This window comes from Numida meleagris, chromosome 6 (genome assembly GCF_002078875.1).
Source record: "Numida meleagris isolate 19003 breed g44 Domestic line chromosome 6, NumMel1.0, whole genome shotgun sequence".
NCBI classification, from domain to species: Eukaryota; Metazoa; Chordata; class Aves; order Galliformes; family Numididae; genus Numida; species Numida meleagris.
In genome coordinates this window covers 52,305,723-52,322,955 of record NC_034414.1, presented here as the reverse complement: position 1 = coordinate 52,322,955, position 17,233 = coordinate 52,305,723, and the positions used below count along the sequence as shown (strand labels likewise).

Genomic DNA, 17,233 nt, shown 5'->3' with positions numbered 1-17,233 from the left:
CAGCTCCCTCTCACCATCAGGGAGGAGCACTCTCCACCCAGGACAAGGTTTCCTGGACAGCAGAAAGCATTGAAGGCAGCCCATGCACCCATCACAGGGGTGGGAAGGCACATGCCCCAAAAGGATCACACACGCATCTGCATCAGATGTTCTTTCAAGCAAGCAATCAGGACTGTCCAGCACTATCAGCCTAAGTCAGCCAAGAGCCATTCAACTCACACACAGGCTTGCTCTCATTCCTCAGGTATCTCTCACTCCCAGGAAGGCACTGCACAGGTTAACATGTTGCAGCATTATCACCATTAAACCAACAGAGCAAGATGGAAACTTTAGGGGAAAAAATAAATAAATAAATAAAAGCTGAAGCCAAGGGTAACTATCGCTGAGTTTTTTCTCAGCTGAACAAATTGCACACCGAATTCTTACAGGAGCAATGCTTTCAGCACACCAGCTGCCTTCTCTTCAGCTGATGCATCCCAAATAAAAGGGGTAAATCCTAAGGACTGTTCACAGTGGCTAACATTTAAGAAATCAAATAAAGCAAAGCACGATGAATCACAAGCATTTAAATAAGCTTATATCTTCCAAGTGGTCTTAAAATATGCCACAAGTACAACTGTGCCTACTTACTCAAAGAAAAGGCAATCACTGCTGTCTCATTCAAAAAATATACAGGTGCAGAGAGATCAGCACTATAGCTGAAGTGTATGCACCAGAGTAATGCACATAAAAAATGATGCATATATAAGGAGCACCAGCTGGAGAGACCTGGTATACATGCAGCAACTTACCAGCCCATAATCACATACTGAGAAAAATGCATATGCTAAATGGGTAAGTGCGTCTAAAACTGTAATGCTGGTTGACTTGCCCTAGCCCCTAGGGAAGTCCATAGCACAGACAGTGTCAGTAGGCTGGAGGCAGGATGTTTCACTGTACTCATGCTGCTACAGAATCTGGCTCAAGGAAAAAAAAAAATCAGACACAATTTTATGTTTTAAGAATAAAAAATTTAAAAACATAAGTTTCCCAAAAGTGCTACCAAATCTCATCCTGTTTTTATACATACTGACAGAGATCAAAAGCTTTAAACCCAGCTTTGACTTCCTTGAAAACCTGATGAAGAAATTTGCCCTCCTATGAAAATGCTTCATGAAAACAAATACATCTCTCCTACTAAATTTCACTCAGCAAAAGGAAGGAAAAGCTGAGGGATGCCCTCATTTTCCCTTTCCCACAGCATCTTGAAAGGAACACAGCGAGCTACAAACCCGAACGTTGCCGGAGCCTGGTTACACATCACCCATCCATCACTGGAACCAGAGGCCCGCATTGGATTCATGAGAACACGCGGCACTGAGCAGCCAGAAGTCAACTGACCGCTGAAGGCAAGCCTTTAAACCAACTTCACTGGGTTATGACTGGGCTCCCACTTCTTTTGAATGCTTATTTGCATATGCTGACAACTCCTTTACAACCAGAGGGACAGGTTCTTCATAAGAAGCTGTTTCGGTGGCTGCAGCTCATGTCTTAATCCACAGACTGCAGCAGGTCAGATTATCTACACGTATCAAAGACAACATTATGCTTTATAAGCTATTTTTCTGCCTCAGCAAGGCGTAAGCACGTTTTTATTTCTTACTATGTTTACACATAACCTCACCAAGCAGCATTATTGTTAGTCTTTTGGAGGCTCTCCTAGAATAGGAACATATAAAACAGGATTTCCTCCAGCTCTGCATACCTACTTACTCCAGAGTCATTAATGACATAGGACTGGTTTGAACAAAGACTTAACATGAAATGAACATTCAAAACAGCTGGGAACAAAAATATATCTGCCTAGAACACTGCATCTCTGCTTTGTCTTCAAAATAAAGCCAAGGAGGCACAAATTTGCTTTAAAGACCAGTTTTACAGTAAAGTTCTCATGAGAAAAATGGAAGAGCTAAACATTTGCATGTGGGACATGTTTACATATTCCAGTGGGTTCCAAATTAAATTTAATGCAGCCTTTACAAAACAGTCTGCACAGAAAATTTTCTTTTGTACCAGAGATTAGAAGTAACTTCATTGCCATCAGAAGGAACTCTGAAGATGGAGAGACCAAAAAAATCCTAGTCCTGAACAAGTGGCCTCCAAAAACACAAACCAACCACGTAGTGTCTTCCATGTGTTTACAAGTGACAGCTGGAATATCCAAAGCTCTGAGATTTTAAAATATCTCTGACCAATATTTTAAAGAAAACTTCTGGATGTACATTTATAAGAAAAATACAATCAGTATTGCCCAAACATTTGCAGAAATTGATTCCTCAGTCCATTACCACAATAGGGTTTTGGAAAGGGATGTTTATCACCATGATTCCTTCCCCTGACAGAATGTGGTTCCTGGCTGAGGCAGTGACCCACTGTGACACATCCTGCATCCACTGCATGATAGGACATGCCACCGATAGCCCCACGCTGGGAAGCAGCACACCCAGCTCCCTTCTGCACCACCCCATCGTTCCCCAGACAAATGTCCTGTGAGCACTCTGGGATATGCTTTCAGAAGGCACCCTGCAAGCACATCTCCCCTAAAAATTAACGGAAATTTGGAAGAAAGTTACTATCAAACTGTGGAAAATAAACAAGCCAGAGACTAAAGACTGAGCAATTATATGTGACCCTGTAAAGGGCCAGAGGTGCTAGGATGCTGGAAGTAATCTAAAAGCAGCAAAGATACTGCTTGGGTTCAGTGCTGGACATCCAAAACTGCCTTGGCAATCTCTTGAAGACCTCCATACCAACGGCGTACATGAGAGCACAGGCAGCCAAGCAGGCTGGGAGAAGCACGTGTGATGCAAGGACGCAGGAGAAACACTACTGCTCACTTCAATGCTATCAGCTCCTGTCTGCCTGAGGATATTTCCTACCTCTACCTACAAATAGAGCTTCCAAACCATTAAGTAAACATTCTTTGAAGATAATGAAGCTTATTCTAATCTCACAGTGATGACACTCCTGCATTGTATTCAGCTGAGCTACAAGACTCCTGGGTTAACTCCTCTGTGAAAATCAGGATTACCTTAACTCTTTGCTCTTACACAGACTTAAAGGATCTTGTCGAAGCATAGAAAGAGGCAGGTTTTTCACTCAGCAGATCTACTTTTGTTGTTGTTGAATAATCAGAGACATTTTCAGCTCACTCCTTTAGATGTGGATAAGCTGCTTCTGTTCCCTCATGCTTAATATAACAACCTTCTGTACCAGACCATTACTGCTTCCACAGGAACCAGCACCACAGCCTTTAGAAAGGAGAGCAGATGACCAACACTGGCAAACAGGGTTGTTGTTCCAGTGGCAAGAAGAAAGAAAATCGGATCAAACCTGGACTAACAATAGGAACTGAAATGAAAACTACAAAAATAAAATACAGAAAAGTAACAATCTTCCAAAGTATTATCTCAGACAACAATGCTTTTGTATTCTCACTTATGTTCTCTTCCCAGGGTCAAGTGTTTACCACTATTCTGCACTGCAGTTCTTTGCCTGTCTGCTTTTCATTGCACCCAATCCTGCAAGTGTCAACTCCTATCACAGTAATGAAAAGTTCAGTGAAGAAGCTGGGGTGGGTCAGAAAAGCCAGCCCTGCGTATAACACATCTTCCATGTTATCAAGAGACTTGGCAGTAGGATGCTGCAATCCAACTACAAATCAGAGCTATTTTGCTCTTGGGCTACATGCTCTTAGGAGAGGTCATGACCAGAATAATAATGCAGTACAAATTTGAGAAAAGGGGCTCAGATACGGTAGTGCTGGTGCAGCATAAACTGTTCTTCAGGTGTCCTTTAACTGCCTTCCCAAAGGCAAGATCACTACCCTCTTATTTCAGCTGCTTTCAAATGCCACAGGTTGGGCTGAATATTCATGTTCAGTGTCAGTCCAAAGGCAAATATCTTTTGGAAAGTCTGCATATTATCATTCTGAGTTGTTTGCCTCTTAGATAAACTGCTGTTAGATTTGGATAAGCTATGTCTGAGCTGTACCAAACAGATCCTGGAACTGTTCCACCCCACTCCTCAACACAGGTAATCATATTCCCACTGAACGGAAAAATGAATAGGATGTGTTGTTTAAAAAGGACATAGAGAAATGAATTCGAAATACACATACAGATCCAACACTGTTTTTCTGGTGTAAATCAACAGAAACCACACAGAGCCAATAGGCTTCATTTTCCACCTGTTAACACAGGCTTCCAATTCCATTTCCAATAAATGAACCATGCTGCAAACTGTTGTGAAATGAGAATCCACTGCTGTATTTATCTGAAGACAGAAGTAAAGAGATGTACTGCCAGATTCAGGACTACATGTTGCTGAAGATGCTGTTCCTTAAACCCAACCATGGCTCCCCAGAGTGTTGTTAGCAAAGACATGACTACTTTTCACTGCCAAACAGCCTCAGTAGAGACAAGAAGTCCATAAGCTGAGGCCAGGGTGCTTCTACTCCTGAACAAACTGCCAAATGCTGAGCACAAAGTCAGAAAAAGAGAGAAACCCATTCACAGTCTGAGATTCTCAAGTACAACATATTGGGCTGAGAAACTCTAGATCATCCAAAATTTTTTTGCTCTTTGTAGGGGTCTGAAAAATTAAATTGGAATAAAAAGTAACTTCACCAGAGGTCAGTCGAGCAGCAGTAAGAATGCACAAGGTGGCAGGTTAAAGCGTCTCATAGTTACAAGGGTGTAAGCGTAAAATTCAGAAAGGGCCCTCAGGGATCCCAATGTAAGACATGAAGATGTAATTAAAAACCATAAATCCATCAAAAGAAAAATATGTAAACTTAATGTATTAACTCATATTTTTCTTCCCCAACCACATTTGTGTTACTCTACACTCCTTTGGAGCCTACAAATAAAAAATTAACAATACCAGAAGAAATATTTCTTAATATGTAATTATCAATAATAAATGCTTTTTATTTTATTCTTACAGGTAATTGCTTAAAGAAGCTCTCTTAGCAGACTGCTGAGACTCTGTGTATCATAAATTACTTCAACTGTATCTCCTCTTTACAAAACCCACAAAAGGACAATATCTTACAGTGTTTCCACGCCTCTCAATCATCCACACAAAATTACCCCTGTGAGAGCTTGTTGGAGGAACGTCAAATATACTCCGTTTTCTTTGCAACAAAATCTTCAGCAGAAGACAGCAGAATGGCTCACTTCTGCATTCAGTTACACAAGCTACACTAACACACGAACACTTTAGTTGGGGATTCTGAGTTAAGCTTCATATTTAATTACAAGCTACAGGCAAAATAGTTACAGGCCAAATCCTGGCCCATGTTTCACCCACAGCATAGTTTTTAAGACAGCTTACAAAAGCAATGTCGTAGTTCATATTAAGGCTAAGAAACTTCCAAAGGTGGTATGTGGGACAAGTACCTCTCATCTGCACACCTCCCAGAGAAAGGAGCACTGACATTGCCCTGAAGTGACAGTGTCAAACACACTTGTGCTTCACCTCACCCTTCAAAGGCCATGATGGATCCCTACTATGGTTCTTAACCATTTTGTAGTTTTTCATCACTGGTGACTGCTTCCTAAGGACCAGATCATCCAGGCCAGGCAAGTATGGGAACATCTCTCTTCCTCACAATGCCCCTGGCACTAGGACATTCACCTGGGGATTACAGGATGTCTACATCACATATTCAGCTTGGTTTCCTCTCTGATTCACAAAGCTAGGTCCCTACAATACACGTATACATGTGTTCAGCACAAAACTGATCCATTATCACAACATAGCCGACACTTCTCAAATAATACCTCAGACCATTCACTTTTACTAAATCTGGGCCAAAATACCTACACAACTCTGCTTCTCCAACAATGCAGTAAGAGCACAGCACTGGAAGAGGTTGGCATGCTCTTCACATTTATTCTAAGAATACCCTGCACATGGAAATCAACATCCCCCCCTCCCTGGCTGCCAGGGATTAGCTTACTCAACTATTTCCCTACCGTTGTTTCAATCATTTGGATGCCAAGAGCTCTGGCATCACTGGTAAAGCTTTATCTACTGAACACAGGCCAAATCCATCCAACTTCTGCTATTTATTGCAGCTGAAAATCATTTACTTTCACAAAACAGGCCATGTGGGATGTTCCCAGTCTGGGCCAGTGCCGGGTTGCCCAGGCCTCTCAGCGGTCTTGGCTTCTGGAGCCACTTCCACACTAGCATCTACCAAGGACTCCACAGACAAAACACATTTATAAGGTTTGGCTCTTAGCCACTCTTCCTCCTGGGAAGTGTGCCATTGTTTGCTGTAGCCTGGCTGCAGCTGGGCAGTAGATACAAGCAGTTGCTTTTACACTACACACTCCAGACAATTTGGTGTTAAAGAGAGGGTCTGTTGTAACACCAGCATGTTTCATCCAGAGGCACTCAAAGAGAACCCAAATGCTACTGAAGGAAGAGCTGAATACTTTTACCACACCAAGCAGGACGGCCCAGTCCCTCTACAGCTGACTAAAATGCAGGAAAAGGAATTTAAACAAGGATGGACAGATTTCCCAATCATACAAGTCACTCATATGTTTTCATATTCCAAACAGCTGTTAAGACTGCCACATCCTTTTGTGGCCTTTCAGTAGTTAAAGGGCGCTTATAAACAAGACAGAGACCAACTTCTTACATGGTTTGATAGTGATAGGACAAGGCTTAAGGGCTTTAAGTTAAAGAGGGGAGATCTAGGTTATATCTTAGGAGGAAACTCTTCACTAAGAGGATGGTGAGGCCCTGGCAGTGCTGCCCAGAGAGCTGTGGTGCCCCATCCCTGAAGGTGCCCAAGGCCAGGCTGGATGGGGCCCTGGGGAGCCTGAGCTGGTGGGGGGCAGCCAGCCCATGGCAGGGGGTTGGAAATGGGTGGGCTTTAAGGTCCCTTCCAACCCAACCATTCCCTGACTCTATGATCCCAGAGTTCTAGGAGCCAGTGTGCAGCCTGCGGGTTACAACAGCTGCCAGTGCCTGCTTTGGGATGAGAATGGGACACATATCACTAGTCTAGCATGGTACCACTGACCTCAGCCACCCCCGCAGGCTGACCTCCTCCAAACAGGAGCAGCATCGCATGATGGACCCCAGGCACAGCTGTCACCTCTGAACTGCTCAGCAGTCAAGACTGAAAAAGCAGCAGCCAAACCACAAAAAAACTTTTATTTGATAAAACTGCACACAAGCTGTAGGAAACTGCTGTACTCTGAGAATGGCAGCAATGCCAAAAGGAATAAATACATGTTACCCCAAACAATACAGTAAGAACAACGCAAGGCAATAAAGAGAGTACAATGCAGACTGAGGACATCTAACTTCCCAAATGACTTAAAGCACAATGCCAAACACTGCCCATTTGCAATGTAATCAGCACTGATCAATCTACACACACTGACAGCAACACAAACCACGCCGTAACAAGTTGCATGTTGTGGTAAAACAGGAAACACATTTAAACATAATCTTTCGAATGCTGTGAGAACTAGGACTAATACTTCACCATAGCTGTTAGTGCTGAAAGCCAGTCAATGCCCAGCCAGCCAGAAGTATCGCATTTCAGATCTGTACAGAACACTTCCCATCCTATTCACCCAGCGGTGCAAAATCCCTCAGCAATAGCTGGGGAAGATTTGCTAAAAGCTAAATGAAAATTGATCATTTTCTCACAGCCGCCTGGCATTTCAATCAATGCTGCGCAGGTATTGACATATGGTAATGCTGGCCCAACCCCAGCAGAAGCTGAGAGCAGTCTGCCAAATTCCAGGAATGCTGATCAAAGACTGATTTTAAGGCCTGACTCAGAAAGAAGGATAATTGTGTGCACCGAACCCTTTTTTTTTTTTTGTGATCAAGTCCTGAGATTCCGCTGATTCACCCTACATTTGAGTGATGCATACAACAGTCAGACTGGTAGTGATGAAACAAACTTGCAACAATGGCATTACACTGCCTAAAATAGGTGGGTTTATTTATACCGGCTAAACATTCTTTCTCCAGCATGAAAATGAACATCTGCCAGTTACGCCCTCAAAGCTCACGAAGCTTCAAAGCAAAGCGGTCCGTGCACAGAACTATACACCAGAAGCTTGCATTCACTTAAACTTATCCTAGAGAATACATTGCTTCTGTAAAGCAACGTTAGCCCCGCCCTTTGCTTGGGATAATCATTTGAAGCCTTGCTCCTGGGTTTCTGTACAAAATTATCCTTTTTTTTTTCCATTTAAAAGCAAAACATTTTAAATGAAAAACTAATAAGTAACACATTTTGGCATAAGCTTACAACAGCAGAAGGGGGACTGAAGCCATTGAAGCGCTCCTGACTTACTGCAAGGACACACCCCATTTCCTCAAGGCAGCCCTCTGGTTTCATCACAGGGATCACAGCACAGCCTGCAGATAAGCCCCTTTTAGATGCCATTGGTACCGCTCTAATCCACGCTCCCTGAGCTGATCTGATACCTGCTACTTAAGCAGGCTCCACTTTGCCCGGACATCCTCTGCAGCACCTTCAGTCCCTTCCCACAGCCTCACCACTCCTCTCCAGGAGAACTGGCAATTTTCAGGAGTCAGTTACTATCTTCACAGATTACCTGAAGTCCCTGGCTTTGTTTGCTGCTTTTGTTGTTGCACAGACCCCTACCTCAAATCCACCTGGCAGAGACACCCAACCTGTTGTTGGTGTCCTTGTTACATTACTACAGGAGCAGTCAGCCTAAGAACAGCAGGCGACGATGTTCAGTGCCATACCAGCCAACAGACAGAGTCCTCACCACAATTATCAGAAATGGACAGAAGATGGAAGAAATTTCTCTCTGCTGGGCAAAGGAGAGGTTAAGCACATGAATATTAAGCAGCTTGTCCAAATTCACACATAAAGGCAGCGACCGGTCTAGGGGTTAAATTCGGGACTTGCAACCCTACCCAGTGTCTGAACAATTCCTCTGATGGCAAAGGCAGCAGCAGGAGACTCAATTCCCATAAAAGTAAAGCCCAAGTTCTCTCCCATCAGGTACCCGTTTGAAACACTATACAGAACAGGACTCATGCCTTCCTGAAGGTGCTTTCCATTTGTGGATATACTAGAAATGTAAGTACAAAATAGTTATTCCAGTGCTGCAGGCCTGAGGTCAGAGGCAAATTCAGACAAATCAAATTTCGTAGATTTCCAGTAAGTAAACACATACATACATAAAAAGAGGATAATACCCTCAATTTTACAGCAGCCTGCCACACTCAATGTGAATAATATCCAAATCAATGTAGTTCATGAAAGTAATCCAACTTTGACAAAGGTAACAGCATCATCATAGAAGAACCTTCCACAGAACAAACATGCAATTCCGTATAGATTTTCCTCTTCTACACAGGGTGGAGAAAAGCCTCCACTCACTTGTCATAACAAGAAGTTCATCAGCCAGCTGAAAGCCCAGCTGGTTCTTCCCTACATCAGCATCTTCACAGTGGAAAATAGGATTCAGACCCACAGAGCACAAGGTGACAGAATGGTTGAGTTTGGAAGGAACCCCTGGGTCCATCTGGTCCAACCCCTGTTCAGGGAGGGACATCTAGAGGAGGTTGCCCCGGACCACATCCAGACAGCTCTTCATCACTTCTAAGGAGGGAGACTCAGCTGTGAGGTACCCAGGCAGCAGGAAACCTAAGCAGCAACATACACTTAGCAGGCAATTCTGGTGTTGTGAAAGCCAAATCCCCCCCGGTGGGTCCAGCCATTCCCTGGCACTGTCAGGCCCAGAGGAGCAGCCGCTATCAGCTGCTGCGGGCCATGGGAGAGGAGGATGACTGCTGCCTCCTGTAACCTCCCTGCGAACAAGCCAGAGGCTGGGATCACTGTAGGTGGAAACTCTTGGCAAAAACAATAAAGCAGCAACTACATATTTCAACAGGTTCAAAGTAACCTCAGATGTTAGCAGCAGATGCTCTTTTCCACCCCCTGGGATTTTGAAATGGTTTATGTGTTTCCTCCCTTTCCCCTAATAGGGCAGGGTGCTGAAGGCATTAGCCACAGCAATACTAATTACCCCCAGCTAGCTGGAGACCGCAGCACCTCCAGCTAATTGCGCAACCCATGCTCCCCCCCACTGCAGATCCCCCAGTGAGAAGGTCTGTGGCCTCAGGCATCCCTACTGGAGGATAATCCTACTCACCTGTATTGTAAAAGGGCATGCTTGAAAATCCTAAATGTCTAAAGCAAACCCATTACAGTTAGTTTCCGCAGCCTCTTGTATAGTGTGGGGACTGCTGCACAGACTGAAACAAGTGAACGGCTCATGTCAACACATCTGACACAGTGTTGTCACTAACCCTGTTATTAGACTGCACAGTAACTGCAATCTGCGTCTGAGCTCGTAGCCTGAAGCACTCTGCAGCCAACTCCCAGCAAGAGCCTCTCTTGCAAAATTAAATACTAAAAGTGCATCTCAAAAAATGCCCTGTAGTTTCATATTTATTAACTGAGACTTTACTTTTCCACTTATGTATTTTTGAAATGTTAAATACAGAACATTTTAAGGTGCGCTCTGTGCTTGTAAAGAGCCCTGAAAACTCAATTACTCTGCAGAGGTAAAAGACGTGGTTCTGCTGCTTAGCATCCCTCACATCAACCTGGTTACATAAGGCCTCCTATGGAAAGAAAAACAGCCCTTTGGTTAGAGAGGACACTGAGACTGGCCAAGACTCAGGTCTTTCAGCCTTCCCCTACAGGCTTAGAACCTGTCAAATGATCTGAAATTGAGGTGGGAGACTCGGAGCAAGTGCCTACAACTCCCAGAGTCTTGTGTGAGAGGAGCTGTGCAGGACCAGCCTGGTACTGGTTCAGCAGCAGACAGGTGGCTGGGGAATATTAGCTCGCTGTCAGCACATGTACATCTCCAAATGGCACAAAGCACTGCTTCCTCTTTTCAAGTCATCAGCAGCACAGAGGCACAGGGAGAGCCAAGGGGGTGATTGATGCACCCATCCAACAAAACCATCCTTCCTGAGCTCTGCTGCTAGTGGGAAAACATGGGGTTATTTAGCATGAATGAGAAACCCACAGGGAAGTGCATGCTGTTCCCAAAACTTTGTTCTTTGTTTCCCTTTTGGATGATGCCATCAGCATCACACAGGTGTACCAACAACCCATGGATGTGGGAAGCAGCAGGTGTGGTGGGAGGCAGCCCAGCAGCATGGCTGTGTGCCTGAAGCCTCCCTGGACTCCCCTTCCTAGAGAGCAGGTTCCTCCAGCTCAACTCGAGTAACACCAACACCAAGGGATGGAACACTTCCCCTCCAAGAACAGGCTGAGAGAGCTGGGGCTGTTCAGCCTGGAGAAGAGAAGGTTCTGGGCAGAGCTGAGAGCGACCTTTCAGTATCTAAAGCGGGGCTCCAAGAAAGAAGAGGACGGCAGGGTCTGTTGTGATAGGACAAGGGGAAGTGGTTTAAAACCAAAAGATTTAGACTGGATGTAAGGAAGAAATTTTTTGTCATAAGGGTGGTGAGGCACTGGCACAGGTTGCCCAGAGAGGTGGTGGATGTCCTATCCCTGGAGACACCCAAGGTCAGGCTGGACGGGGCTCTGAGCACCTGATGGAGATATAGGTGTCCCTGCTCACTGCAGGGAGTTGGACTGGATGGCCTCTAAGGGTCTCTTCCAACTCAAGCGATTCAATGTATTATTCTGTGAACACAGAGCCTGCCAAGGGCACAGTGAGCCAGAATCAAATGATTTATGGTTCATTAGCAGCCGAGGGCATGAGCACTCCTGGTGACCAGCGCTCTCTCCAGATTGGTAAAACACTTCCAGCCATGGCATGCCGGGTTGGCTGGGAATACAGGGAGCACAGGGCTCTATGTATCGGGAAAAGTACTCTCCATCCCAAGAGCACACACCACTCCTTTATCTCCTGAACACTCTGGGAGCCTTTCAGTGGTGTGCCCCATGTAGCACACAGTGAAGGTAATGCAACAGAGATCCCATCAGGGAAAAACAGCAGCTCTCAAAAAGTAGGACAGTGAGAACTCAGCTGAACTCATGATAATGCAGAGCTCATGTCTCCCCATCCCATACAGCCGGCACTGCATAGCACAAACTGCATGGGCTGGGGACAGGTGAAACAGAGCGTTGTCCTTAAGCTGGGAGGGACTCCACTAACTGCTTCCAAAGAAAACTTCCTCTTGTCTTGGGCTCCTCTTAGTACTGATAACAAACTCTTATTTCAGTAGAACTGGGTATGGTTGTTACTCAGCTCCAGTGTACGCCTCGTGTCCAGCAGTCACTGTCTGTCCCCTTCCCCTGGGGGACACACCTCATTCCCACACACACCTCTTGGAAACGACAGCACATTCAGGTTTACTGAGCAGGGGTGCCGTGCAAATTAATTAATTAGCACTTGGTGAAGTACTGGGAAGATGATTTTAGGTGCTAAGTATTATTATTACTAATTTAATCCACAGCTCCATTCAGTCCTCTGCCTCTCTTGTGAAACTGCCAACAGTGATGCCAATTAGCGGTAATTGTCGGGGTGGCTTTGTGACGGGGCTCTTTGCCAGCCGGGAGCCAGGCAGCGACCACCAACCCATCTCCCACAGCTGCCAACAGCAGCAGCTTCCAGGCACACCCGGAGCCTCGGGAACCCATTACAGCTCCCCAGGGACACGGCCTGCAAGGCACATGCAAAACTTTTCATTAAGGATAAACCGAGGTACCTTTTTTCTTTTTTTTTCTCCTCCACTTGTTCAGAGCATGACCCAGCAACTGATGCTGCAACACCAAAATGGCAATCTGCGGTAATTTCAGACTGAACTTTGCTTTTTTTTCCACCCCAACCCCCATCCTTGCTGATTCTGATTCGCTCACAGCCTCACTGTGGCAGCAAACTGTAAAGACAGCAGCAGCAAAAAGAAGGGAATCGGCAGCGTGGGGTGCAATAAATCCGGTATTTAGGAGAACTGCAAAGGAGTTGTAACACAAGCAAAGAGGTGTATCTCTATATCGTTTGTCAACAGAGATTTGGAGAACTTGAAAAAGCCCCAAACAACGAACAGCATCCTGTAATCAATGCACATCATCTGAGCACCGAAACTTTACATTATTTATATATTTTAAATAAGTCTAATTGAAAGGACAGCAACACACAAGCGATGAATCACCGCCCTCCTGAGCAATTAGATCTGTTATCCCCGCAGACTGCAAACACTGCCTGGGTTTTTTATTCTAATGCGAATTCAATCCCCTGTCAGCTGCCCCACGCAGAAGAATACAACTGCTCCCTTTCATCAGCGCAGATATCAACAGCAGGAAACTGGCCCTTCTTTCATCTCCCAGGCTCCCACCCACCTTTCCAAAGGGTTTTAAACCAGGTGTGGAAATCTTTCTCAACCTGCGCTGAAAGATCCCTTCACCGCGACGGCAAAGGAGAGGGCTCTGAGAGCAGCGTGCTCCCAGCAGCCTCCCAGGAGCTGCTTCCTCTGACAGTGCGTTAGGAGAATCTCTTTGGACCTTTATTGTATGGGCACAAAACTCAGGGAGAGGAGCTGCGTTTTCAGATGTCTTGTTATACAATTAAACAAGAAAGAAGGGGGAGGGGGGGAAACGCAAGCTGCCTTTCTGGCACAAACATGACAGTGCGCTCAGCCTGCCAGCTTATTGCATCAGATTCCTACTGCATGGCCAACACGCTGCAGCTGAGCACCCCAACCTCTGCCGAGTATCTCCTGCTATCTGCTGGGTAGTGAGTGGGGTTGCTTGCTGCATCTTCCTACCCAAGGAGCAGCTCACTGCCTCTGTGAGTGGGTCTCTGAGCTTGCAGTTAAGGCTGGAAGTCTCACGCATGCTGGGAAACTTAGTTTTAAAAGACCCCAAGTATCAGTATGCTGCTCATCCAGTAACCCCCAGGAACCCGTGACTAAGCCTGTCAAGGTTCCAGCACTGTGATGATGACTCTGTTATTACCTTCTAGGCACGCTGCAGAAAAGGGGGATTCATTCATTCATTCACCCATCATCGAGTGCTTATGAAGGACCTGAGGGAAAAGACCACACAGACACAGCCCTTTGCTCCCCACACACCTGGCCAGCTCCGTCCCCACACTGCCCATCCCATCAGGGATGTGTCCCAATGCAGTGATGGGAATTGGGTTGTGTACACCCTGCTCCAGCCCTATCGCATACATCTCACAATGGGAATTAAACCATCCATAAAACAAAAGGTCCAACAATCCTGATCCTGACTGCAGTGGGATCCGAGACCTTTACACTGCAGAACAGAAGCTCTTATTGACCCAGTCGGTCAGCACAGGGACTCCTGTTGATTTCAAAGGGTTTTGGGCCAGGCCTGAGAACACAAACCTCACTGACACCACTCCACAATGCACTTCCAAACAAAACTATATTTAGATTCAGTGGGAATGCTGTAGATCATACAGGAACTCTTTGAATGAAAATGAAGGTCAATAGGGTTTGGCTTCCGCTTCAGACCCTCCCTCCCCCCCCCATTCTTGCAGCCATCCAGATAAGCATTGTTTAGAAAACAATACCCTTCTGCCAAATGTTATCAAAAACCCAACAGGGGTTTTTGGTGCCCCGAAACAGAATCTCGGGGTCTTCCACTGCATTTTGCCCCATCACTGAACTCCAAGGGCCTCCCCAGGTCCCAGAGTTCAGTGTGAAGGTTTTTCCACCTGTATCACCTTATAAAAGCTTTGTTTCACGCAGTTACTTCAGGAAGAGAGACCAGAAGCAATGATAAAGATCTCTGATAGACAAAAACACAGAAGGAAGAACAGTGCACATCGGGGCACCTCTGGAGCGCTCATGCACTTTATCCATTCGCTGCCAGAGGCATAAACCCGAGGGAAAACACCCTGAGTGACCTCAGGTCCACAGGAACCCGAGGGAAACCCGAGGAGCGTCGGGCAGCGAGAGACCCGCAAGGCTCCGCTCTGGCTTCCTCCCGGCCACCACCACTGGGAGATGTGCATGGGGGTCTTTGGGGGGCGGGGGGGTGTCAGCCGCGTTTCACGTCCTCCTCGGGAGGAGGAGCCGAGCTGAGCCCCCGGCAGCCTCAGTGCTCTCCCACGAACGGGGCAGTGCGTGGGGAGCTCGGTTCCGGCGCTCCCCGTGCCCGGACGGCGCTCGCTGTGCCGCCCCACTGCCCCCGTCAAAGTCACTTTTTATTTCAGTTTCTTTATCCCGGCAGCCGACGGCGGCACCGGCGCGCCAAGCACGCAGCGGCACTCTCCGATAAACCAACGGCTGCAAACCCTGAAACTTTTGCAGCACCTTCCCGCTTCGCAAAGCGCCGGGGGTGCCATATCCGCGGGGCACACACCTGCACGCCCCGGGGCCGGGCTTGCCCCCTCCCCTCTCTCCCCTCCCGGAGCCGGCAGCCCCCACTTACCGGCGGGGCGTTGGGCGGGCAGCCGCCTGCAGCCAACCTGGCCGCCTGCTTCCTCAGTTCGGCCAGCTGCGCCTGGCAGCTCCGGCACCAGCCCCCGACCGCCGCCCGTTCCAGCGGCCGCGCTTCGCTCCCGACGGCGGCGGACCCCGCTCCTTCGGGCGGCGGGCGGCGGGCGCAGCGCTCCTCCTCGGGGGCGGCGGAGGAGGCGGTGGACGGAGGTTTTTTCCGAGGGGAGAGCTCCCGCCCCGCGCTCCCCTCCGCCACCTGCGGAAAGAGCAAAGAGAGCTTCAGAGCTGAGCATCGCGGAAAGCTCGGCACCACTCCCACCCACCTCAGCCACCCGCCCAACGAGGGGAAAATAAATAAATAAATAAATGCACGGCGAAATGAAATGAAATGAAATAAATAAATAAATAAAGTTATTAAACAAAAACCCACGCGCGGGCAGCAGCGCTCCCACAACTCACCCCCTCAGCCCGGGGTTCGAGACCCGGCCCCCTCCTCCCGGTCACCGCACTCATGTTGGAGGGTGGGGACGCGGCCCCGCTCCGCTACTGCGGACGGCGCGGTGCCCGGCGGCGCGGGGAGCCCATTGCGGGCAGAGGGAGAGGCGGGGGTCGGCGCTAGGTGATGCTGCCTCCCATGCTGCGGACGGAGCGAAGTTTGGATCGGGAAAGGGAGGCGGAGTGAGCTCTCCACGGCGGCACGGAAAAGGAGCCGGAGCACGGGAGCACGTCGGAAAAAAGCTGCAAAAGTGCTCTCCGGGCAGGGGAGGAGGGGCCGGGCGGGGTGGGGTAAGCGGGGCGGGCTGGGGTTGGGTTGGGTTTGGAAGGTGAGGGGGTGCTGTTTTCATAGCGGCCCTACGGGACGGTCCCAAACCGCTGTGGTCGGGGCGTTGTGCGCTGACAGCACCGAGTTCCGCAGGAGCGGGGGGGAAGGGACGGGGTGCGTTGCGGCTGCAGCACCGGGAACCCCGCGAGAGTCGGGACAAACGGGGCTCGGGGGGGCTGGGAGGGTCCCGTCGCTCCCCTGCAGGTGCCGGGGTAGCCCCCCCTTCTACTGCATCCCCCGTCCCCGGGCCGGCTCCGCAGCCGCTCGACGGGCGCGCCGCGACGTTGCTACACGCGACTGTTGACCCGACAGATGGGGAAATTAACGCTCGCAGCTAATTGTCTTCTTGGCTGCCGCTCCAGCTCGTGCATTTAGCACTTTTTTTTTTTCCTTAAAGTTTTTCTCCCCCAGAGCGAGCCACAGGCGCCGCTGTCTCCCACTCGCCCCCTCCCCGCCCCCGTCGCAGCCCGGTCCCGCTGCCCCACGGCGGCGGCGCGGTGCTGCCCGCGGAGCGCGGGGGGAAAACCGGGATCGGCTCAGCCCGTCCCCGGCAACGCCGTCGCCGTGACTATGGCGCCACCTTCCGGCCGCGGCACGGCACCGCCGCTGCTCAGCTCGGCTCGGGGTCCAACCTCGGCAACGCGCGGCGGGACCGGTGCGCAGCACCGCGCTGCGGGAGCTGCGCCCGGCACGGGGAGTTGGGGGGGAAATGTACAGAGCTACGCATTAATTCCCCCCTTCCCAAGAGACATCCTCAACCCCTTCCCATCAGACACCCTCCTCACCGCTTAAACTTTCCCGACCACGTGTTTCAAGAGCCCCCCTCCAAAAAATATAAATGGGTGCCTGCCCCCTTGGGGCCGGGGCCGTGCGCGCCCCCGGCACAGCTCTGCGATATCCGTGCACAGCTGCCCGGAGCCGTAACAAAGTTTCGAGTATTTCGCGTGCCCGAGT

At 48.5% G+C, this 17,233-nt stretch overlaps 1 protein-coding gene across 2 annotated transcripts in view; it reads right to left on the bottom strand.

Annotated features, from left to right (window-relative positions):
- Window positions 1-17,233, bottom strand: part of KIF26A (kinesin family member 26A) — a 99,102-nt gene that overhangs the window by 81,529 nt on the left and 340 nt on the right. The window contains exons 1-2 of one of the 2 annotated variants that reach the window (XM_021402833.1): window positions 15,916-16,202; window positions 15,449-15,712 (exon numbers count right to left, since the gene is read on the bottom strand). In XM_021402833.1, the coding sequence (XP_021258508.1) occupies window positions 15,449-15,712; window positions 15,916-15,969 (318 nt within the window). In that variant the 5' untranslated portion in view covers window positions 15,970-16,202. Of the gene's footprint in view, window positions 1-15,448; window positions 15,713-15,915; window positions 16,203-17,233 lie in introns of those variants that run through there. The other variant, XM_021402834.1, reaches the window with a different exon arrangement.